Source organism: Megalobrama amblycephala, linkage group LG24 (assembly GCF_018812025.1).
Source record: "Megalobrama amblycephala isolate DHTTF-2021 linkage group LG24, ASM1881202v1, whole genome shotgun sequence".
Taxonomy (NCBI): domain Eukaryota; kingdom Metazoa; phylum Chordata; class Actinopteri; order Cypriniformes; family Xenocyprididae; genus Megalobrama; species Megalobrama amblycephala.
The window spans coordinates 18,498,800-18,525,756 of NC_063067.1; the positions used below are offsets into that span (position 1 = coordinate 18,498,800).

The window sequence follows — 26,957 nt, forward strand, 5'->3', positions numbered from 1 at the left end:
TCCATACTGGAACATGGTACATTCTATAGTATTTCATTGCAAGGTTTCCTTCTTTTTTACTTTTTTTTGACAAAAATGCCATGGTATCATATTATATTACCAATATGATTTTGGACATTTACTTACCAATTTTTTAAAAACGTACCATGATATTACCATGATATCATTTGAAGCACCAAGGTATACAATGTAAATGCTATGATATCTGAATGTCATCAATCATCATTCAGTACCATGGTATATATCGAAGTACAATCATTGGAACTTGGTACCTCAGTGTTCTTTCTCCCCATGTTTCTTTTTCTAATTAAACCAGCATTGGGCCACATTTGGCACTTAGATCAGCAGTTTAAGCTGAAAACCACAGGAGCGACTTAACTAACAAAGCTGAAGCAGCACACATTCTGTTCTAAGATGAAAGCACATAATGTCCGCTTAAAAATCACTGTCCGTTATACGCATTTAATTTCCGCCCAAGGTCAGAAGTAACTGTATACAGACATGCATTTCTTAGTAAGTCGCTGGCTTGTTGCATAAGAGGATAACGCGCTGGATTTCATAAACAAGCTATTATTCTCATGCTCGCTCTGAGCCTTAGCAAGGAGCATCTGTCCTTTTTTTGTATTCTGTGTACACGAAGTCAAGCTGCTGTTGGTCCAAGAGGTTAAAGAACTGTTTCTACTCCACCACAATTTGTTTGTTCACTACAGGAAAATATGTCTACCAATGCTGTCCATGGAGAACCCTCAAGGGAAACAACTTCAAGAGACTGCCAGCAGTGACAGAAAGACCTTTGTGTTGAAAAACAATTCAATAATGCACCACTAAAATACACATCAACGGTGAATGAAAACACTCCTCTTTCCTTCAAGATAAACACCAGAAGCGTTTTGCTCATTCTGGCATTTGTAATGTTGTGAATCACAGCACAATTTAGAGCAGAGATTATGTTCAAAGAACAGCAGAATGTGGAATTCAGAAGAACGATGTCCTCCCTCTTTCTTTTTTTCTAAACAAGGCATGGAATGCACTCCTGCGTCTAATAACTTGTCCCCTCATTCTTCCCATCCTTACGCCGATGCAAACAGCAAACACAATGCTGCTCCAGCACCTCGGTGCAGAAAACAAGATGAGATATGTCCGTGGGGGTTCCAAGGGGTCAAGGTTTAGCTGGTAGGTGCTGTAACTACACCTTCCGATTAGCCAAATGACATTTACAGCTTCAAAAGATCTGCGGTCTCATGAGCAAAGATGGCGGATTTCAAATCACACACTTCCAAGGATGCCAACTGAGCAGCGGCCTTAGACCTCCCTATAGACCTCCTTGGGGAGTTTGGGGTCAGAGACAGAAAGAGAGAGTGGGAAATGCTGAGGAAAAGAAAAGGTGAATATAGTTGAGGAGGTTATTGTATCCAGCTGTGGACAGAAGTTTAATTTAGCCTGGTTTAGGGGGAGAGAGACAAAGAGAGAGAATCAGAATGTGAGATTTGCCCCTAGAATGATCTTAACGCTCCACTTGACGTTCACATTCCTCACAGGCATATCATACAACTTTCTGCCCAATATTCGACTGAGGCTATTTCTTCATTCTGCTGGAGGAGCTGCATGTGTGTAAGAGACTGAGTAAGAGATGGAAAGAGTGAGAGATGGAAGGAAAATATATCAGGGAGATTTACAGTGATAGAGAGGGAGAGCAAAGGAGGGAAGGAAGGAAAGAAAGACAGATAGAGAGAAAGAAGGGGGATGGGGTGCTGTGTTAAAAATATCTCCTACTACTTAGCGAGAAGCAGTCTCAAGTACCTCAGCTTGCTTTCGTTTTTGCTATTTTTGCAGCTTTTTCCATAATGCATGGAGGAACGAGACCTTATAAGTGGATGACAAAAAGGATGTCTGCAAAGTCAAAAAAGAACATCTATAAACTTCAGTGGTCTAGTGGAATTTGAACATCCTTCCATCCATACATCTCTCTATCTATCGTAAATCATATACATCAATCTATTAATCCATAGTAAGATAGTTAGATATGATGGATGGATGGATGGATGGATATGATTTATGTATGGATGGATGGATGGATGGACTTAATATTTAAAATTACTGGATTTAATATTAGGTTGACTCTAAAGACCAGGGCTGCTGCCGCAAAGGTTGCGGGTTTAGTGCTAAAGAGCTCATCCCATTGGGCTTTAATACTACTGCACCCTTGAGAATGGCACTTAAGCCCAGGTTGTTCCGAGCATACAAGCCGTGGTAAGTGGCCTTGCATAAATAGCAGCTAATAACCTGTCCAATCAGACAATCCCTTGAACAGCCACTTATCAGCGTTCATGTGCAATGGGAGCAGATCAGTCTTTTTTGTATGAGATAATTATTATTGCTCTAGTTGTGAAGCCCTCTCTCCCTCACTTGGTTGAGTAGCTGCCAAGCACTGTGAGTGCCAGCTCATTACGAGGCTGAGTCAAGATTGTACAGAGAAACTGGCCTCAGGTGGGCTCGTGGTGGCCTGGATGTGTGTGCTTGACAAATCCAGCAGGACCCTGGGAATACTGAGACCAAGAAAAAGCAAAACAGTGTAGGGGCAGCTCAACTTGAAATAAAGCTCACCAGCACAAGTTGAAATGGACCTTAAGTTGGAAGCTGATGCTTCTGGATCTTAAAATGGCTGTATTATATCAAGTGCACAATACAAGACTGAAGCGTGTTTCCTTAAAGACTCACGGTTTCTGGTTTTCAGTCATGTGGATGCACAATTCATGCAACTAATTGCAGACGAAGACCATCAAATATAATCAATTCCTTCCCAGATTGTAGTTCCAATCTGGAAACTTGTTCTCAAAGTACACTTCTATATTGTACTTAAAGTGCTCTATTTTCGTACACTAATTACTTACTAAAAATTCATCTTTAGTACTCCTTAAGATAATCTTAAGAACAACGAAGTGTTCTGAACTGTGCTATTTTTAAAATATGGACTAAAATGTGCTTTTAACATACTCTGTATTTAAAAAATGTATTTAGTTACCACTTGTAGTACACTATGGGTTCAAGTGTACTACAAGTGGTAACTAAATACTTTTTTTAAATACAGAGATAGTATGTTAAAAGCACATTTTAGTTCATATTTCATGGTGTCTCAAAACAGCACACTTAGATATTCTTAAGATTATCTTAAGGAGTACTAAAGAAGAATTTTTAGTATATTAAGTACAAAATTAGTGCGCAAAAATAGAGTACTCTAAGTACATTATAGAAATGTACTTTTTTTCACCAGAGTAAACTTAGCAGTAACATAGCAGTTAATTGCTGACCATTTATATCCCATAGAGCTGGTTATTGACACAAATTCCAAAATTCGATTTGATTTCGATTCACAAGCTTGCAATTCGATTCGATTAAATTGGTTTCAATTTAATCGAATTTAAACCAATTTGATTCAATATCGATTATTTTGGATATATATCATGAACAGTACATGGCAAATTTTCTCAAGGAAAAAAAAATCTCTCAACTAATGCTATAAAATATACATGAAAATCAGTTGGTACTACGTTACTATAAAAAGCTCCTCTCTAGAGTTCTAGCTGACTAACAAGCTTGAGCTTTTCCATGAGACAGGATATGGATTTCGGTAAGTTGTACTGTATCTTTCAACATACCTTCAGGTGTTCATTCATGTTTATTTTGCGCTGTAACTGGTATTAATGCGGAGGAGATGATCAGTTCACGTGCATTTCCCGCTGCCACCTCTCTTGAACAGAGGCGCTACAGCGATCTGACACGCCACAATTAAACAGCGTCAAAACTGTTATTTTTTTGAATTTCATAAGAAAATGGACAGAATTTGAAATCTGAGACTTTGTTTCATATCAAAAGTAACAAAGCACAAAGCTTATTGCCATTTATTGGATGGAAGGAGTTCTACAATGTTCTATTCATTCATTAACTGAAAACAGACTATACTAATCGATTCTTGGGATTTAAGAATCGATATCGGTTCGTAAAAATGAGAATCAATTAAAATCGAGAAATCGTTTTTTTTTTTACCCAGGCCTAATATCCCATAATAATGCATTGTATTAACAGGTGTAAAATTGATGTACTCAACAGTTAGCTGCAGTTAGCTGGAATTTTGCATAAAAAAAGCTGGATGGAAATGTCAAGATGTGCATAAATGTAAAAATCTTGTGCACTCATATGAGGCAGATACATTTTATATCCAATAAGAAATGTGCAAAAACTATGATGAAAAAACATTTACTGAGTGAATCCTTCGATGCACAAAAAAAAACTCTCTTTGCCTCAACAGTGGATGTTGACTGGACTAACCAGCAGACCAATTTTATTGCACAGCATGGTTTGATCATTCTGAAATGTCTGAACCAAAGTCTGTCATCAAAATGATTTGGATTTTCTTCCAGAAGTGTCTCACATGATTGCATTCCTAAACACCAGGCAGCCGAACGTAAGATAACATGACAGCATTATTGTGTTTTGTCTGTTCGCTCTGAGACACAAGTCCTTTATTATGTAGGAAAAAAATTGCCACAGTGGCTTCACCAATTGCAGTAACTTACATTTTTATTACAGATATTTTGCACCAATTTCCCAGAAAGTGATGGTTTTGTTTGTTTTGTTTGTACATGGGATGCTTTATTCGCAAATGTTTAATGTGACATTCCAATTTTATGCAAGTTAAATTCTCAACTTTGGATGGAAACATAGCTAGTGCCTGATTCACTCTTTCGTTTTCATTTACTCCTTTAAGTGGACCATCTTTGTGGAGTAACACAGGGAATAGTGAAGGACAGTACAGAGGGTGATTTCAGATACAAGCCAATATGTCAACAAACAATACAAAGGTAGGGTTTACTCCCATTTTTCACAATGATTTGCACAGAACAGGGGTTTGCACTATGTGTACATGAGAGAGTGAGAGACAAACGGTTCTCCACCCCTAATTTCCCTTTATCACGCCTTTCAAGCATCACCCCAGTCAGCTCTCAAAACTGGCTTGGGGTGAAAACAAAAAAGGAAACCTGCAGGTGAAAATGAAGGCATGGGGAGGCAGAAAGCGTGGAGCCATTGGTTTCAATATATACGCCTTGGCCAAAGAAAACAGAGGCTTGGAAAGCAGAAAATTTTCTTGGCAAAGCACTGACGCTAAGGTCCTTCTTACTCGATTTGCTCCCTTCTTTCCTGCCACTGGAGCCCGTCTGATTTACTCACACACATTATGACTGCCTGTACTCTGGAAAAGTATATTTAAAAGCAAGATTACCTGTAGGTTTGCAACTTACCACGGGAGGTGTTCAGGCTTTGCAGTGGTAGAAATGCAATATAGCAACAGATGTTGTGACTTACTGCAGAGTGGTACTGTCTCCTTCTTAAACACTACCATGACGAGAAGCACATGCTCATACCCAGGCTTCATTAAATCGTCGTTCTTTACCAGCCATCTAAAGCAGATGGATTAAGAGGCTTTACAAGCCTCTGAAGATCATAGCTTGGTAATGTAAAGCTGTTTTTGGGACCGCCATTTTGTTTTCATGATATAGGCTGCATTTGCAGGATAATGCTGAGGATAAGGCTAGAGCTTGAAATATCTGCATCACAACAGACTTCCAGGGAAAGCAGGGAAATAAAGTAATCATTTATCCATTAACAGCCGAATGCATTGAAGAGAGCAAAAAACATTTCAAAATCCTTGCAGGTGCAGGATTTCTTCTAAACTTAAATGGGTCATTTCAAAATTTTGAAACATAAGAGGGTCTTTGAACATCCTACAAGTTTCATAGCTTGAAACATCCTCCTCAGTACAAAAATAACGTTTATTTAATCAGTTCAAAAATGTCTCATTTGGATATGAGAGGATTTGTGACGTTACACAGGCAAATACATTTACATACAGCTCTCTCTAGAGCAACACATCGACCAATAGTTTTACATCAACGCACCATTGGCCCCACCCACTGGCATTCAGTTGCTTAATGGCTGACACCCATCTACACCAGAAGCACCACAGTTTAAAGCAAATAGAACCACTGACGTGGTCTACACTGGACACAGTATACAGATGCCCATTCAATTTCTGACACACTAACACTACGTGTTCGAGTCTGCTGACAACATGACAAATGGATGTGCATTAGCATTTGCTTTGGCGCATCATTTTTAAATAGCTCTTTTAGTCTCTGTACAGACTTCAGAAGGACCCCAGCATCAGGAAAATGTGGATGGTTTATTTTTAATAGTGTCCCAGATCGTGTCAGAAGATTATATGTTTGTTCGGAGCATTTGACTGCAGATTATTTGTGAATAAGGCACAGTGTAATGGGGAGTTTGCAAAGAAACTTTTGGTGAAAGATGGAGCTGCCAACTCGCAAACCTTAAGTAAACAATTTCATTATGCTTTGTCTGCAAATTATGTTTTTATATGAATAATGTTTCCAAAACACAGAGAAAGGGGGCACTGATACTTTTTCCTATGCAATGATGTTGGCCAATCCTAACAGTGGCAGTTTACTGACAAAGCCTTAAGGTTGAAGTAATCATTTTTGTGTGATATATGGCTGGTTTTCTGTGTAAAAATACTTTATTAACATTATGAGTTAACCTCAAGAAACATTAAAGGGGACCTATTATGCAAAATTCACTTTTGGACATAAATGTGTGTTGGCAGTGTGTGTATATAACCACCCTATAATGATAAAAATGCTAGCACTCCTTTTTTAATCCCCATAAATCATAAGCAGTGTCTCAGAACAAGCCGTTTGCAAGTTCCTGGCAATGTGACATCACATTAGCCACAGGCCCCGCCCAGGAATGTTGACAGACACTGCCATTTTAACGTAGAACAGCCCTGAGTGAGTTCACAGCGAGTTGTACACAGTCCGCCATTGCTACACTGATGAGAATGTCTCCCAAGCGTTTAAGGTATTCTGTAGCTGGATGGATTAATCCACATAGCTCTCTACATTTACTCCTGAAATCTGAGGCGCTGAAGACGAGGTGGATTCATTTTGTTTTCAAAGAAAATGCTCCGTCAACTCTACTGAAATTTGTTTATGTCGGCATGAATCATTTCACACCGGACTGCTTTGTGAAAGAATGTCAATACAAAGGGACAATACAAAACAGAGGTTGTGCTAAAAAGTTGTTACTCAAGGATATCAGTACAAACTGTTCGTGATCCAGCTTACAGTCTCCAGAGTGATACTGGATATGGCAGTAATGAAGGTGAGAGCACTTTATTACAGTTCATCGGAGATTTACGGATATAAAGTTTACCAGTTTATTAAGCACCACCCGAAAATGCATAAGGTCTTTATATTTTGTTTACTGTTAGTTGTAACAAGTGTTTCTGTGTAATTCGCTATGTATGTTGATGATAATGCAAGGGAGAGAGAGAGAGTTTATGGATAATATTTTAATGCACATTTGCACTGTGTTTTAAGCTCTTACATTGATTTTCTAGAGTGAAAACAGAAGCTTCATATTTTGTGTGAAGTACAATAAACGTTATAAAACTCATCGGTAAACTGGCTTGTACTAATAGAGTGGATAAAAACAAGAAGACAATGTAAGTTATAATCGTAATTAAACTAAACTATACCTGTTCTGTCTCCATGCAGCATATATTCGCAGTTTTTGACATTATAGTGCGTCCTGACTAACTCCTGACATCGGAGAATGAGCTCTTGAAGCTCCTCCCTCTTAGGCCGAGCGCAGCAGCTCATCTGCATTTAAAGGGCACACTGAAATGGCACGTTTTTGCTCACCCCCAAAAAGTGCTAATTTTAACATGGTATAAAAAATTATCTGTGGGGTATTTTGAGCTAAAACTTCACATACACACTCTGGGGACATCAGAGACTTATTTTACATCTTGTAAAAGGGGGCATAATAGGTCCCCTTTAAAATAAAAATAAAAAAATCAATGTCATGACCCCTTTAAGCGAATTTACTAAATTGTTGACTAACTAATCCACTTTAACCAGAAAATATCCACGCAGGACTTGCAATTTCTAGTGACTCGCATGCTAAAACAAGCCAGCCGGTGCATGTTAATAAACAACATGACCATGCTAATCAGTGGGCACAATTCCTATATCTTTTCCATGGGACATCAGAAAAGGCTTTCAGCCTGTATGTCATGTTCTTCTCAATGAACACAGCTGCAAAAATCTACAACAAGCTCCTTTGTCCAGCTCATTTTAGGCAAAGACATGTTTTTTCCTGAGGTAAAAACTTAGCTTCCTGTTTCTGTCAGAGCCAAGCAAGTTTCAGAAAAGATAACACAAACTCTTAGCTCGGCTCAGAAACAATTCTTGAGTTATGCCTCTTCAGACTGTTTGCTTCCATCCTTTACTTCCTCCCTCTCTATTTTTCTATCCTTTTTGCTCTTTTTTTCTAAATCATAAAATTATTGTCTTACAAACTGCAAGTTCATTGTGATGCTAGTGGCAATCACTTTGAAATGTGCTGTCTCCGCTGTAAGCTCTGCTGATGCTTGATTTTATAAAAAAAAAAAATCAATGCATGGTGCCATTACGTCCAAGATTTCTGTTCTAAGTTTATTGATTCTCTAAGTGGGTCTATGAATGATACATACACACACATGCAGACAACCTATTTAGCAACCCAGTGTTTTCATTCAGATACCAGTGGGGAACTGTTTCAGCTACATAGTCATGGTCACCTTAATAGTGTCTGAGCAGATGATTGTCATGCGTCTCGAAACTTGGTGCTCATTAGGAAGGAGAGAAGAGATGTCATATGGTGGATTCCTGCTGGGCTTGTAAATAATAGCCATCTACAGCTGCAGCATGGAAAAGAAACAGCTTTCACTGCTGTGCAATTACCAGAATGATGGTTTGGCTAAAAAAGCAATGTGATTGCATTCTGCTGGTCATTGAAGAGATGGCTACACCACTGGGGAACTGATGGAAGTGGTTGAGTTTTTGTAATACTGATGCATATAAATTAAAAATGTACAATTTGAGCATGAAGGATGATAAAATGGGTGAAAAATGCCATACATTTACATTGAATCAAGACATATATAAAGACCAGGATGTAATTTCTGACTTCTATCTTGGAATTTCCATCTCGGCGAGTATTCAGGTAAACAGCTGAAAATGCATGTTGTGTAACAGCATATTGGATCCGTGAATAAGCTTTTAAAGTGACAGCAGCCTAATATTCCTGCTGCTGTCTGTCATGTTAATCAAAGAACAAATACAAAAAAAAAAAAAAAAAAAATCACTCACTGCTCTTGTGAACTTTAATTTTAGCATTAATCTGTATTTAACTTTTACAATGAAGACTATCCAGAGTTAGTTTACATTTGATTACTTTAATTTCTGTAGCATTTCTTAGTGAATCCTACTGTTAGACCCACCTGAAAAAATTAAAAGCTGTATATTTTATTTGTTTCTTTATTCTATTTTATTTATTTGTGCTATAATTTGCAATTTGTTTATGTGTTCTTATTTTATTAATTACTTTTTGTTTGTCTTTTTTTTAGTTCAAAGTATAAAATAAAGCCTCCCTTTGCTGTGTGTAAACATAATTATCAAAAAATTATGAGATAATAACAAATGATCTGTATGATTGTATATATGGCAATTTTCCCCTATGGTTTTAAAAATGCTATCGAATATCAGTATTTTTTAAGGTATCTTATCGAAATGGGAAATTCCAGTATCTTGACAACACTAGTTCCTGGAAGAGCACGTTCTGAACTTTTCCATCCATTACACCTTCACAGACAGGAAAAACCTTTGGAGAACATCTGATTTTTGAAGATGATTATCTCTGCACAATCTAGATTGTTTTTCCTATAAACATCAAAACAAAAAGGGTGTATGCAAGTGTTTGCATTGCACTCTCGGTATGAAACGTGTCTGCGTGTTTCAGACACGAAAGGGATGTGCATGACACCAGGCCAATAGCTCTTCCCGCACATGCGATCACTTCTGCCCCTTTAACCATGCAGAAAACAGCACGTCGACAGCCCTCCTGCTCTGTGAGCATTCAGGTTGTGTACTTTATTCCCAGGGCTGAATAAACATTTAGCCCTCATCCGAGCGTGATTAAACACTCTTACATAAACCAGTCATTTATACTCCCTTCTATCATAGAGAATAGAGCTTAGGTGTCAGAAAGAGGCATATAATCTTCAAGGCAGGAGAGTCAGGCTTGGAAAGTGAAAGAGAGGGAGATGGTGGGAGGAAGTCACATATGGGTTTAAGCGTCTCCATCTGCCTACAGCTTTCTCCTAAAGTGATTTATATTTAAGGAGGAGAGCCTAATACTAATGCCCAACATTTAAATTATATTTGCTCACTTAGAGCTGCACTTGAAATCGACTACACGTAACCACAGGGTACCGTCACTTCGAAGCGGTCATCATTGCTAGTGAAAGGAAGTGCACTGCCATTTTCCACTTAAGAGGCGTTTTATTTACTCTCCATGGATGCTTAAAGGTGCACTCAGTAATTTTTGTTTGGCCGATACAGCAGTTTTACTAGTATCATGCAAAAGCAATAATTATCTACATTGTTGAAATGCATTATTCACAGTCAGCTATGATTAATTTATTCTGTGAGCGATAATAGAGGGGTTTCTGTGATCAAATTAATAGTATTAATCAGGTCATGTGATCTAAACATGATGACCCACATGATGCCACCCACTCTATGTAAAATAAAACGTATTATGCTCACAAGGTTTGGCACGACTAGAATAGTGCATGCATTGAGCATTGCACACTGTAAAAAATAAATTCACGATTTGTTATCACAATAAGTCAACTCAACTTCAATAATTAATGTGGTTCAGATCACATAATATTTTGAGTTTCTGTTGATTAAACCAATCGTCTTCATTGTATTAACTCAAATTTTCAATTTCAATGAACTCAAAATTGGCAACCAGGAAACTTATTTTTTTTAAGTTAAACCAACAATTATTATTACAGTGTAGCTAATCACAGACATGTTTGTTGAAAGTGTGAACGCAATGGTCAGTCAGAGGCGTTTAAGTTAGTCAGAATCCACTCAATAGTTTGTTTCATTGTAACCAAGGAAGAATATACACAATGCAAAAAAAAATTCATTGAGCAGTATAGACATTTTTTTTATAATAAACGGGAGCTTTCAGGCAGTAAACTTAATATTAGCTTCATTGATTATAAAGGGAACGCTTTTTGCTCGGTTTCTCAACTTTGCTCACTTTCTGTATAACCTATTCATAATTTAAAAGTTATATATATCAAAGAAAACTTTTATTTCTTAAGCTGCTACACACTGCAAATTTTCATATTAAAATGCAGGACTGAATATGAAATTGCAATGTTTGTAATAACCATATGGGATGAAAAAAAAGTGATTAAGTCAAAATAGATCTGTGTATTAAGTCTTGCAGTGTACAGTAAGTGCAATAGACCTGCCACTTGTACTGTTAGCAGTAATGTTTCTTTTTCATTTTATTATTTTAAACCTTTCATTTGATCTTTTTAAATGCAATGTTTACTTAACTGAACAATATTTGAAGGCTAAATGCTAATGTTTAATTTGCGTAAAATTATTTTACTGGTATTAGTAACAATTACTGAAATTTTGGTCCTGTAACAACACTATTTCAGAATGATGTTGTAGATTAACTTGGATGATCCTAAGTGAAGGTAGAAAGCACATACTCTGGCTCAGAGGAAGAATATCCATTACATAAGCACTGGAGATTAAAACTAGAGGCATCTAAACTATGCCAGAGCCCCGCAGAGTCGAAACGATGATAAAAGAGCACACGAAGAAAGCTTTAAAGCAGTGTATTTTACATAAATTATACAATTTTAGACTCAAAACAGATGGGATATAGCACAAACCAATTGTGTAGATGTAATCGCAAGACATTTTGCTTTGGAGCTACCATTTAACATGCAATATTTTACTCAAAGTTGAACTCCCTACTGCAACATTAAAGGAATGAAAATATGTCATTCCAAACCTGTATGACTGGCTTTCTTCTGTATAACACAAGAGAAGATATTTCGAAGAATGTTTCAAAAACGTATTTTGTCCATACAATGAAAGTCAATGGGATTCAAAACAACATTAAACCCACCTGAACTTCATTGTACAGATAAAAAAAAAAAAAAAAAGTTTGAAATGACATGAAGGTAAGTAAATGAAGATGAATTTTAATTTTATTGATCAACTATCACAATAGAAACCTCAGTAGCTGGCTGAAAACCTTGAGAGACAAACAAAAAAAGATAGGAAAAAGAGACATGGGCTGTATTAGTCAAAGTCTCAGTTTTAAATAGGGGAAGGAATGTTTCTGTGCAGCCCCCAGAGTTTCATCCACCCACGTGCTCCTCCAAAAGCCCCCCTTAACACATGGCACCCTGTCGTACACGCAAACACACTGCATCTAATGCACGACATAAACATGCACATGTACACACGCCGTTCTTGCCACTCGATAATCGTGTACACGCCTTTGAGAGGGGGAGTGAGATGAAAAGTGTGAGGGGAAGCCGTAACCAGGAGAAGTGACAGACATCTGTTGCTCCAGCTGAGCGCGAGCACCAGTAGAAAAAGAGGCACAGACGAATCCCCCCGACACGCATGCAAATACATTCACACTCAGAGAGTAGAGATAAGAAAAAGGTGGGTGAGCATCTGCCAATGCAGATTTGGAAGGCAAGACCCAATGGAAGAAGATCATTAACCAAAAAAGAAAATCGGAACCGGAAAACTCCAGGAATAACATGAAAATTAGCGTTCAACAAAGCACACCCGACCAAGAAGTTGCAAACTCAAAGGGTAGTAGTAGTAGTTTTCTTATCCTTCATCTCTTTGTAATCAAGTCAACTGTGACAAAGTTAAAGTCACTGACCTCTGACCCGGGCATAACAGCAGCCGCACTTTGCCAGGACTTTCCGAAACAAGTGGTGGCAGGCGCAGCCCCGATGGTGGTGGCCCCCCTTCATGGTCTACCCCAGTCAATGACCACAAGATTAGCAGGCATGGGCATGGCACATCACACGCGTTCACGCCGGGGATATCCCTGTAGCGGTAATTCCAAAGAGGTGTGAAGGAAAACCTCAAAACAAATCCCAAGAGGAGGAAAAAGTCCAACTAGTCTGCTAGGAAATCATATACCGTCCGGATATCCAGTCTCAGGTTGTCACTGCACAAGCAAGAAGACAAGTCAACAGCAGGCAAAAGCACAGCTCAGTCTCCCTGTTTTTCCTCCCTCCTGCTCTCACTGTCTGCTCAAATGACAGACTGTAAGACTGCCAGAGAGAGAGAGAAAGAGAGAGAGAGGAGGGGGGTGAGGGGGTGGAGTTAGCAGCTTGACTTGCTGGCTATTCCAGGATACAGCTCCCACTCCCCCTTTTATCCCCTTCATCATGCGTTTACTCTTCTCATAATTTTCTCTCTGCTCTCCAGTCTATTCAACCATCTGTCTTGGACTTTTTTAGCACATAACAATTTTAGAAGGTCTCAGATGGCTGGTCCATATTCGAGCCCCTCATGAGTTAGATCCAAGATAAACAAGATGGAAAATAAAAATCTGCTTGTGAGCTTAATTGCATGTGGTAATTATTTCAGGAGAACCAGGCTAAGGGTAGCCAATGTCTACAACTAACTCCACTCAGAGGAGTGTTCACAGACCTGCTGGGACGAGGTACGGGTGTGTTGTGTTTACTGTACACAGGGTTTACAGTACATACATGGGCGAAGGGACGAAGGTAGCTGCCTTTTGATTAGTTCTGAATGTTAAAGGCCTGGGAAGACACACAAGCGTTGGCTGTGTTGAATCCAGAATATCACATTTCAACTGGTAATGTTTATATGTTTTGATCACATGTGTCTGTGTTCATACTTCACAGAGGCTGGAGGCTAGATGGCGAGTGTGTGTTTTTGTGCTTGCCACCTCTGATTGGATGTTCTGTTGCAGCGCTGGTGATTTACAATGACATTTCAACACAACCAATGTGGGATTGTTACTGAGGTAAAGCTGACATAAGGACTTTGCCCTCCAGATATAACCAGCAGTAAAAACCGGTTTAAACCCCAGGTTTCAATTTTTTTTGGTTATATATTATATGATACATTTCACTATAATTGTACCGATGATAAATAGCTATGATAATTAGGACCGTTAGAATATTACGAGCTGTTTAGTGATACAATCCTAAACTGCCTTAGTGCCTCAAACTTTCAAACGCTGTTAGATTTTAGAATCTAAAAAAATTGGCGACTAAATTGTTGAATGACAAATATGTTAAATGAAGAGACACTCTTTTTTGCAGTGTATTTTAGAAGACTTCAGAAAAACAGAGGATGTACATAGTGACATTTCCACAGATGGACAAGCAGTTATTAAAGGAATAGTTCACCCAAAAAATCATCCCATAATTTACTCACCCTCAAATCATCCTAGCTTCACAATCAGAGTTATATTAAAGCGATAGTTCACCCAAAAATCATCTGCTTTCAACCAGGCCATCCAAGATGTAGGTGACTTTGTTTCCAACCGTTGCGGTCTGTCAGCCGTATAATGCATGTCAATGGGAATTCCATCTATGAGAGTCAAAAAAACATGCACAGACAAATCCAAATTAAACCCTGCGGCTCGTGACGACACATTGATGTTCCAAGACTCTCATAGATGGAATTCCCATTTACATGCATTATACTGACAGACCACAACGGTTGAAGTTAAAAATCATCATTTGTGTTCTACTGAAGAAACAAAGTCACCTACATCTTGGATACCCTGGGGGTAAAAACATAAAATTTTCATTTTTGGGTGCACTATCCCTTTAAATAATATTCTGGCTCTTCCCAGCTTTGTAATGGCATTGAATAGTTCCCAAGTTTTTGAAGCTCCAAAAAACTCATCCATCCATAATAAAAGTAATCCATACAACTCCAGTGGGTTGTCTATAAAACTTCTCCTCTTAGACTTCTAATATGTGACCGGCTTTTTGTTTTGCCCTATCCTCTGTGTTTCCGTGTTCGTCAATTTTCACCTAAGCTTATGCTACGCCTATGTTATACATCCTACATCATACATCAAGTCAGAGATCACCCTTCCACTGGAACTCTGATTGTGCTTGGATGAAAAAAGAAAGTCATATACACCTAGGATGGCTTGAGGGTGAGTAAACTATGAGATAATTTTCCTTTTTGGGTGACCTGTTCCTTTAAAATTGATGCTGTACTACTTGTCCAATTAATAGCTAGTTTCCATCCAAGTTGCAAATTTATGTTAAAGGTGCCCTAGAACTTTTTTTAAAAGATGTAATATAAGTCTAAGGTGTCCCCTGAATGTGTCTGTGAAGTTTCAGCTCAAAATACCCCATAGTTTTTTTTAAATTCATTTTTTTAACTGCCTATTTTGGGGCATAATTAGAAATGAGCCGATTCAGGGTGTGTGGCCCTTTAATTCTCGTGCTCCCCGCCCACGGAGCTCGCGCTTGCCTTAAACAACATAAAAAAAAGTTCAAACAGCTAATATAACCCTCAAAATGGATCTTTACAAAGTGTTCGTCGTCATGCAGCATGTCTAATCGCGTAAGTACAGTGTTTATTTTGATGTTTACATTGATTCTGAATGAGTTTGAGGCTGTGCTCCGTGGCTAACGGCTAATGCTACACTGTTGGAGAGATTTATAAAGAATGAAGATGTGTTTATGAATTATACAGACTGCAAGTGTTTAAAAATGAAAATAGCGACGGCTCTTGTCTCCGTGAATACAGTAAGAAACGATAGTAACTTTAACCACATTTAACAGTACATTAGCAACATGCTAATGAAACATTTAGAATGACAATTTACAAATATCACTAAAAATATCATGTTATCATGAATCATGTCAGTTATTATCGCTCCATCTGCCATTTTTCGCTGTTGTCCTTGCTTGCTTACCTAGTGTGATGATTCAGCTGTGCACATCCAGACGTTCTGCCCTTGTCTAATGCCTTTCATCCAGACGTTAATACTGGCTGCTCTTGTGTAATGCCTCAATCATGGGCTGGCATATGCAAATATTGGGGGCGTACATATTAATGATCCCGACTGTTACGTAACAGTCGTGTTATGTTGAGATTCGCCTGTTCTTCGGAGGTCTTTTAAACAAATGAGATTTATATAAGAAGGAGGAAACAATGGAGTTTGAGACTCACTGTATGTCTTTTCCATGTATTGAACTCTTGTTATTTAACTATGCCCAGGTAAATTCAATTTTTGAATCTAGGGCACCTTTAATAGATAAAAAAATAACAAGAACAAATCAGAATGTTTAAAGTGCAAATGCTAAAAAAAAAAAAAAAAAATGAATAAATATATTTTACACAAAATTAAAACAACAATGCTAATAAATATGCAAAAATGGACAAAACCTGGTTACCATTGATCTCATATGTTCATTGTATAAAAGAAAAAAACTTAACACGGGGTTTACAGATGTGCAATGTAAAATTTCTAAACCTGACTACCCAGGTTTCATTACCAAAACAAGATGAAAGTAAGAACAATGTAAAATATGGAACAAGATAACCAGGGCTAAAGAGATTGTCTCTTAAGCAGAAGAAAGAAGAAATTTGCAAGAAATTTCTAAGTGAGGACAATTTTCATTTTTCAGTAAACTATCCCTTTAACAGTTTAAGAAACAAGGCTTGTGTAAGAAAAGTGTGTGTCGGAATGTGATGCTAATGGTAAAGAGGAGCAGGAAATGGAGTGCAGGCCTCTTTTCGAGTACATGAGCAGCTGGGGATTTTGCTGAGTTTGTGTGTGTGTTGATGGAATTAGTCTCTCTCTAGAGCCCAATTACCCAGTGTCTATTGCAGAAAAGCAGAGCGGCTCCATATAAGTATGATACAGCCAATGAGAATGGAGAATTCACTGAAGTAGCCAACAAACCATTCCCCTGTTTAAAAGATAAAAACATCAAGACTGAGACTGCCACATGCTGAATATATGCAATGCATAAAAGTCAAACAACCTATATCTTGTATATACAATAATGATGAATTGAAGCTGTCTTTACAGGTACCTCTAAATGTCTAAAAATTTTGTGTGAATTGTATCATATACAAATCTAGAGAGTATGCATTTTCATGCAATTTAAAAGTTTGGTTTCAGTCAGATTAAAGCATAAATCTTTTTAAGACACTTCAGTCAGACTGAAATTGCATTATACATGTTAATCAGACTACAATTGGCCTCAGCGTTGAGCACTGAGAGACAAAGATGACATGACATTTTTAATCCTTCAAATATTTGTTTGCGCATTGTCATACTTGGCCAGAGAGATGGAAAATGTAGCTTGACTATGCAAAAACCTTCTGTGGCTCCATTATAACCATTATAAACATACTGCTAGTCAGCCTATCACTGTCACTCATGTCACCTCAAATTGGCAACTCTCAGTGAAAACAAATGATGTTACTTTGTTACAGCAAATTGCTGTCATCCCCTTAGCACCTCCACCAGGTTGCAGTGTTGTAAACAGCTACTCATCATGCTGCCGTGTCTGCCTGTGACGTGAATAACAGAGGATTTTACTCGCAAGAACAAAGGAGAGCTGCATTTTCTCTCTTATAATCTATAATCCAACTACACAGACAAAGAGAACAAACAGTATTTTGATTTGGTTAAAAGGAAGACAAATTAAATTGAAACTGAAAAGGCAATTTTAAAGCACACCGTCAGATTCAAAGACTAACGCTGCACATCAAACAAGCAGTGCTGTCCTGTTTCTGTTCCTTCGTATTTCAAGTGTACACTGCTTAGCAAAAGAAAGGGAGTTTCGTGGCTATGACAACAATTATGGTGATGTTTGTATATGATCACAAGTCAAGTTTTCTGTCCTCCTCTCTCTAATCTTGTCATCCTCTTTGCCTAACCAGTTTGCTTTTTCACTCTTTGCGTTACTTGATTAAATTAACCATGACAGGAATGCAAATTTTGATAAGTTGATCTGAGCATTTGTTGTGTTTGCTTTTCCAGTTAAGGTACAGTATTTTGTTTCTTTAAAGACTAGCAAGCAAATACCTCCCTCAAAATCAACATACTGTACAATATGTCTATACTGGTTAAGGGAAGAATGTAACATGAACATCCATGTGATCAAGCCTTACATGTGTGCTGTATGGAGTGCATTAACATTTCTGATCAGTAGAGGGAGTGTATACAAGGTGCCTGGATGTTGGGCAAGTCTTTACCCCTCTCATGAATCTTCTTCTCTGATTTGAAGATGCTCAAGCAGGAAAAACAGGCTTTTCAATGACCTTTCTAGGAGTGTCTGATGAAAATATGCACTGTTTAATTCTGTTAATTGCAGTTCTGTTATTTTTACATTACATTATATGCATTTTTACAGCAAAAAAAGCAAAAAAAAAAAAGCAAAAAAAAAAACTAATTTTATTAATATAGCTGTGTATAAATATCAAAGTAAAATATATTAGTATACTAAAATAATGCTATAAACATTCATTAATAACAAAAAAATGACAAAACACTTAATAATAATAATAATAATAAGAACTAATAACTTAAGAAAATATTAAAAATAAAAATACAAATACAACCAGATGTAATACATAACACAGTGTCTTCTGAAAAATACTAAGGTGAGGTGGCTAGTCTTTTATTGTAAAATACATGTATTGTCCCATTAAATATCATAATTTCTGACTAAATATAGAATAAGGTCATTTCCAGTTAACCAACAGACAAGTTTTTACTCAAGTTTTATATTCCTTTTCTGTGTTTATGTAAACACGCGCTTGACGGACGTGCATGACCGTTACGCTCGCGTCTCGCGTCTTTTGCAGCGATTCGCACATGAGCGCTGCGTTTTTAAGACGCCGTGTCAAGTTAAAAGAATTTCAACTTTTACACGCAGCGCAGCTCATCAATGTCAGTTCCAAAACAGTGGACCAATCAGAAGAACTTGGAGGCGGGGCAAGCGTTGCGAGTTGGCATGACAACTGTTTTATATAATGGCAACATGGCGGAGGAGGCGCTCATTATTATCTTATTTTCTTTTTTTAAAATTACAAAGATGTTCAGAATCAGAATGGCAGTTTCCTATGCTGAACAAGTCAATCTACTACACAATCTATCTGGCATTTGAATATTGTAATCCATCTGGAAAGTCACATTTTAGAATTCTTTGACAACAGGGCAAAAGAACAAACGAGGCAATGTGAGGTGAATATTGCATTTAAACCCATACCTCTCTTTTCATTTTCCCTTCTCTGTCTTTACCCATTCCTCTTCCTCTCCCTCCTCTGTTCTTCCCTCACCCTTTCCTGTTTATTCACTCATTCTCCCCACTTCATTGCCTCCATTTATGAGTCTACCCAGGCACGCACATATTCAACACACGTAGGCCTAAAATCATTCACACTCACCCTCATACATTCTGTATGCACTAGAGTTGCACGATTAATCGTTAAAGGGATAGTTCACCCAAAAATGAAAATTATCCCATGATTTACTCACCCTCAAGCCATGTTAGATGTATATGAATCTTCTTTCAGACGAACACAATCAGAGATATATTTAAAAATATCTTTAGTCCTCCAAGGTTTATAAGGTTGTGAAATAATGCATCCATCCATTAAAAAAAAAAAAAGTAATTCATACGACTCCAGTTGGTTAATAAAGGCCTTCTGAAGCGAAGTGAAGCATTTTTGTAAGAAAAATTATAAATTCAAATAACTAGTTTACGGCAGACGAGGTCAGAATCTGCATATCTCGGCAATGTCATCGAGCGCCTCTGAAGGATATCTCAATTTGAAGAATCCTTGGAAGGCAGCCTTTGTTTCGTGTCCTTCATTCAGCTCATTTTGAAGGATGCATCAAGTGAAACCTTTCCTTCAATCACCCACAATTAGGGTGACCAGACGTCCCGTTTTTCCCGTGACAGTCCCGTATTTCAGCTTTATATTTAGTGTCCCGACTTATTATGAAAAAAATCATGTTTTGTTCCGTATTTAATCTTTCCTAAATTGTCTTTGCTAGGTGATCATATAAAATGTGTTCCATTCAGAAGGGCTCATCCCTATGCCCTAATCCCTTCAAAGGGTTTACCCTCCGGAGTGAGAGCTTCGAAGGGATGAAGGGTGTAGGGGTCAAAAAACCTCTTCATTTGGAACGCACTTCTGCGTCATCTTAACGAGACAATCAAGGAGGAGTAGATTGTGCAAGCTGCGCCCCTTGTTTAACGTTAGTGTATTTATTTATTTATTTATTTTTGGTTTATCGCACCATGTGTCTATGTATTTGAAACATTTGAATGGACTGATAAAGGGAGCTGTAATGTATTTTTGTTGAAGTACAATGTCGTTTTGACCATAATAATGTACTAAATCTAACTCGTATAAATATTACAGTATAAAAAAAATACTATACAGGGAAAATCGAACTCCAAACCTCCTGTACCCATTCATGACAAACAACTTCCCTGTGCAAAGGATCATGGGGGCCCGGAGTGTCCATCAGTTGTACCCTTCGAAATCTTTCATTCTGAAGGGCCCTTTAAAGTGGCCAGTTTTAAGCACTTTGGTTTGGAACGACCCTTCAATATGGCGGCCATGATTGTTTTCACTCCGAAGTGCCCTTCAGAGGGCGATATATCCCGTTTGGAACGCACCGTCAGCCTTCTGTCACGCGAGAATAGCCTAATCAAAGGTAGCCAATCTCGTCAAAGTATAGACCCCTTAAAAGCTTGTAAACATTGCAACGTTTCCTGGTGTTTCACACCAGAAGCGCTCGTTCCCGATTCAGTTCTCTTTGCGCCTGCATGGTCAAATACAGACACATCATGTATCTCACGTAAATACAGTCAATTATGGCTTAAGATGTTATGGCTTAAGTGAACGTATACAGCTCGGTGAAAACCGGATATGTGTCAGTAAATTCTTGCATTCGGTTTTAAAGGGACTAAAATACCTATCTGTGTCATTAATGTTAATTAAACAAAAGATGTTAAATAATGTATACATGTTTAAATCCCATCTGGCTAGCTCGCTTTAACGTTTACACATTAGGTCAGTAGGTGGAGAGTAGGCGGTCTTTTGTGGCTGTTCAAACGCATTCGACAACATGAGCGTTTACACTACAAAAGTAATCCGATCGAATGCTACTTCTGGAAGTGGTCGAAAGTGGACAGGCTCAAAATGATTTTACACCTGTATTTAACGTTGTCCACTTATGATCTGATTGACCAAAACGCATCTTAATACCAAGTGTAAACAGAACATTATTCATCCAGTAATGAAACAAGTGAAGTCTTTATGAGTGAGTCATTCATTCAAACGGATTTTAAAAAGAATAATAATTATGATAGGCTAATATAATAATAATAATAATAATAATTCAAATTAATTAAATATTTTTTAAATAGACTACAGCAATTAACATTTTGTCAGAACCTCTAGTAAATTACGTAATTTTATTTATAGTTCTCTATTCAGAATCGTGGGAAAATCATCATCTCTATTTTAAACAATATATATATATAGGCTAGCATGCAAAACTGCAAATATAATTTTCAAACTGGTTTTCCCATCATTCATTCATCAGCCAAACAAACTTTTTCCCCAAACTTACACCATGGAGCCGAACATTATTGTGTTGGGATGCTCAAAAAACATTATGAAGAAGATATTATCAATGTCGACTCATGTTTGTACACATAAGTACATAGACATAAAAAGTGGATGGACAAATAGCTTAATGTAATGTTGGCTGTTTTCCCACTCCCCTCTGACTTGTTTTTGCCCATGCTGATGATGATGATGATGAATTCCGGCATTGCTCACTGCATGCTAATTACACAAACAGCGATTCAAGGACTAACAGCTTTGACAGTGAGATGAACAGTGAAAATACTAGTAGTTGTGGTTTCGAGGTCAGCAAGCTTGCAATTATGCCATCATGCAATAACCTAGTTCATTTACCTTGATGTGTGTAGATGAAAATGAGTTACTTAATCTACTCTAAATGTATTCACTACCCATTTCTCCACTTCTCCAACCCATTCTTAATCATCGCACAGCTATGTCTTCGCTGTACCGTGTTTTTATTGGGATGTTTAGACCTCTCGAATTCTCATTCTTCCTCTTTCTCTTTCTAAAAGCAGGAGCTCCAATTAAGGCCTGCATGAATAGGCAGGCAGCAGTGTGAGAACAGAGAGACAGTTGGCAGAAAGCCGGCTGGCTGCAGTGAGCTGGTGTTGTATGCTCTGCACTTTGTTTTGCTGGTCTGTCTCCCAACCCAGGCCAAGAGATTGGCCAGGACTCTCACAAAAATATATACAAAAATGTACACACACACACACACACACACACTCACGTATTCAGACGCAAGGGATCTACACCATTGAGAGCTGAATCTAGAATTTTAATTCCAATTTAATTCCAATCCAGTTCCTAAATTTGAAATGAGGTTGCAAATAAGATACAGAATTTAACATTTTAAATTCAAATTTAAGGAGTTTTAATTAAAATGTAATGATATTCATTCAAAAATTTATTCATTTTAATTTTATATTTCATATTAACAGCTGCTGTAATTGTTTTTACACTCCACTTTTCAGTATTAATTACCCATAAAACATTACCCCCAAGCAATATTATTAACAATAAATGCTTGATATGTCACCTACAGAAATTTGGGTCTAACAGTAAAAACATTTATGAGATTTCTGTTTAAAATAAATTCTCTTCTTTTGAAAATTCTATTAATCAAAGAATCCTGAAAACCACAAAAATATTAAGCAGCAGAAAATTCAGTTTTGTCACCACAGGAATCAATTACATTTAAAATTGTAAAAATATTTTATAATATTACTGTTTTACTTTATTTTTGATCAAATAAAGAGACGTCTTTCAAAAACATCAAAAAAATCTTAGCAACCCCAAACTTTTGCATGGTTTTGTGAGTGACATACACACATTGTACAGGGCTTGACATTAACTTTTTTGCTCACCAGCGACTGTGGCTAGTGGTTTTCCAAAGATACTAGCCACTTTTGACATTGATACCATGGGGGGAAAACTCGCATATTGATAGTTTTAATATTATCTTATAATTTGGCAACAGGTATATTAGGCTTCTGTCACTTTAAGATCTGACGCATGGATCCATTATACTGTTACACATGTTTTCTTTTTCAATTGTTTATGTATACTTAAAACTTAACTGAATACTCGCCAAGACTGGCATTTTGATATTATTTTGTGTGCATTTGACTGTTTAATCACAATAAGCAGCGAAAAATTTTATTTAGTGCTGAGAGGCGGCTTTATTTGCATGCACTTTGGGTGTGAGCACAAAATCTGCAGGAATGAGTATTCACAACAATATTCATCCGGAGGAAATGCAATAAGTGAGTGAGATGAGGCGGGTTTGTGTGTCAACTCTCCATCAGAGTCAAGCCCTAGACACAAAATACACAAAAGCACATTTAAATACATGTAATTCATAGACATACATAGATAGGGTAGAAACACATATGCATGAAAAAGCTGGAAACTTATCAAGCAGTGCCTCCCACAATCCCTCTCACCAGAACTCCCCATTCCTTGCATACTGTATTTAAACAGATGCACCTCAGCTGATTACTCTCCCTAGATCCTATAAATCCAGTCGCTAAGATGTCCCGAAGAGGATTTTTAGGATTTTTAAAGATTAGTGTTGAGATATTTAAACATACAGGTTTATCTAAAGTAAACACAATCCTTCTTACCATGCATTAAAGTTCATTCAACCACAAATTAAAGCAGAGATTATGTAAAGCATATCTGTTTTAAATTATATATACAGACACCAGACTTCTCCTGCTTCCATTTCCATATAAAGTCTCCTCTTGCATCTTATTCTGATGTCTAGAGCAGCATGCATTTCCTCTGTCCTTTATCTCATCCTGGGATTTTTTGGGGGGTTTTTTTGCATAAAACTTCACAGTGTGGAAATGCCATCTGTGGACCAGTTTTGTTCCCTGATACATAAAGAAGCAGATCATTACATCTGATCTCCCCAGATGCAGAGTGCTGTCTCTGTCTGCATGAATGTGTTCTCTGAACACTGTAGCCAAAAAGACAATGATTCAACATTGTCAGGCTACCCTTTTCTCATCTTCAGATCAAAGAATACCTCCCCAAAGCGCTGTTCATCATGAGGACTTGGCTAAGGCATTTGGAGGAAAGTGTAGCAACCTCTGCTCTGATTAATGACCAACAAGGCAACAGTTAGCACCAAAGAGCAAAACAAAACAGACCAACGTCCATCACATGACCCATCCAATTCCCAAGCTCTAACCCAAACCACAGATTTTATAACAACGGGATGCATCTCACCCAACAGTCACCATATATCAACATCCAGTGGATAAACACAACAGAGAAATATACAAACAGCCCTACAACTTTACAACGTGGCTGACACAGGCTCAAACTGTTCTAGGAGTTGATTGAGAGGATGATGTCTGATGGCTGTTGGGTGTGAAGGTTTGGCTTCCGGCCTAGAGTCCCAGCGCAGAGGCCAGCAGTTTATCAATGTATCACCCACTCTGGAGCATTAACTCGAGAGGATGTCTGTGCTCCTTAACAACTCTGGTTTATTTTCATATGCTTTGACCTAACTTAGATTTAGACATCTATTCTTTTTATAGTGATATCTTTTTTGTTTCTCTTTTATTTTGTGGTCATGATGTGCACAGGTTAGACCCACATATTTTCACCATTGCACTGAATTGAGAATGTAAGTAAAATTACATGTATTCCTAAATCTGAACAGAGTTAGCAAAAGTATGCAGAACTGCAACTCAAATGTGAATGTAAGCAAGTAGAATTAAAATTAATTGTAATACATGTAACTAATTTTTAACTAGAAAAGCTTTGTCAAGACAATTACTGAATGCAAATACTGAAAGTTTTTACAAAAAACATTTAAAAGTTCATAGGCATTAAGAACAGAGAAGAATGATAAAACAATAGATCAGAACAATGGAATTGATAGACGGAATGATAGAAATAATTAGTATTATAAAACGGTTAGTTCCTGTCCTTGATTCTAATTTATTCACGTTTATTCACGATAAAACACGGCTATGACCGCTTCACCCAACGGTTCTGTGTATTACTACACAACACCCTTAGCAACCACTCTTAACAACGTAAACTGTATGTTCTCAATTGATATTGTTCATTGAAGCTTACTGTATTATTGTGAGAAAGAGATTGAGTGAGCGAGTTTATTACCTGCATTCAGATTTAGCATTTTCCTTCAGGTCAGTCCTATGTTCATAATAAAAAATCTGTTTAAATGTCTGATGTATTATCTTGTCCTTTTAACAATTAAGGGGTTTTCCCATGACTGACGGCGCTCAAAGCATTTGTCAGTTGCGTCTTGTTCCGTGCTCAAAACAATTCAGTCTTTTCATTATAAAAGTCTTCGCTACTGACTGACACACTCATAAAGACAGTCTTTGCCGCCATCTAATGGCGTAATAATGTAACTTCTGTTGCTGTTCATGGTCAGGGACTAATTTTTCCGGCAGAAGGAAGGCTTTTAGTGAAAGTTTACATCATGAAAGTCGCACTGATACATATTTTTGGCTTTAATAAGTATTGTGTGGCAACTGTTTTATAAAAGCAATAAGGTACTCGAGGCTAGTGCTGTATAGTGAATAAGTCACGGCTGAAGGGCATTGTTAGACACGATGCGAAGCAGAACCTCTTGTACCTTATTGCTTACATAGAATAATATAGACAATGACAGATAGAATGATATATATATATGTGTGTGTGTGTGTGTGTGTGTGTGTGTGTGTGTGTGTGTGTGTGTGTGTGTGTGTGTGTGTGTGTGTGTGTGTTTAAATAAGTCTCTCATGCTCACCAAGCCTGCATTTACTTATTTAAAATAACTCCAATTTTCAATTTTAATACATTCTAAAAGAACAAATTTCCCAGAATGCACTACCTCTGATGAATTGCATTTCAGTAAATTTCTAATCCTGTCATTTACATTCAACTATCTGTAGGGTGTGGCCAATTCTTTTCCAATTTCACCTCATGAATGAAAAGGAAGCCTTCAATTCTGGAAGTTAGATTGGATAACAGACACATTAACTGTCAATGTTTATGTTCTAATAAAGTCTTGACATGCATTAAACATATGCAATAAAACATACAGACGTGAAAAAACGCACACACTGTGAAAGCCTGAGGCAACCTGCACCAATTTTCCCTACGTGTGGCAGTGCAGCTTCAAATCTGTGGTAACAGAGGACCTTTTAAGGTCGGGACTCGCTTAGCCTATGGGACTCTTGGGAATTCTGACTCCACATTCCCCCAACTGTGTGTTTTTGTTTTTTAGTCTAAGGAATATGTGGAAAGGAGGTCTTTATAATGCGCCAACTTATGAATGGATGAGCATTTCTTGCAGAACAAACCATATATAGAGGTTTTTTGAGATACACTGCCACATAAAGTTTTATGTCAAATATCTGCGCCCCAAAAAAAAATCATTGTTTGCACAGCAGGCATCTTCTACTGTAGTGATGATTGCACGACTGTAAGAAAACAATACTTTACAGAGCAACACATGACAGAGCCAAGTAGCTTTGCTGTAACTGAATAATGAATGAAAAATTATGAATAAAATAATTATGAACAAAAAAAATGGCACTAGACTAAGCCTTGCATGCACATGAACCACTACATATTTATGTTCAAAATGAATAATGCAAAAATGATAAACAACAAATATTTCCCAGTGCCCTGAAATATGAAGATGAAATATTTCACCACATAAAACATTTAAAGCAAATATATCTCAGTCAGCACAATGATCTGATTACGTCTCACTCTCTGCAGTCATATTCCTAGGAAACTGTATGTGTATCAGCCATTCACCTTTGA

The 26,957-nt window shown here is 37.5% G+C and overlaps 1 protein-coding gene across 5 annotated transcripts in view; it reads right to left on the minus strand.

The window, feature by feature from the left end:
• Nucleotides 1-26,957, minus strand: part of arhgef25a (Rho guanine nucleotide exchange factor (GEF) 25a) — a 103,509-nt gene that overhangs the window by 67,875 nt on the left and 8,677 nt on the right. Inside the window, exon 1 of one of the 5 annotated variants that reach the window (XM_048179117.1) lies at nucleotides 12,904-13,741. The exons of 3 other annotated variants lie outside the window; for them this stretch is intronic. In XM_048179117.1, the coding sequence (XP_048035074.1) occupies nucleotides 12,904-12,997 (94 nt within the window). In that variant the 5' untranslated portion in view covers nucleotides 12,998-13,741. Of the gene's footprint in view, nucleotides 1-12,903; nucleotides 13,751-26,957 lie in introns of those variants that run through there. One more of the 5 variants, XM_048179122.1, reaches the window with a different exon arrangement.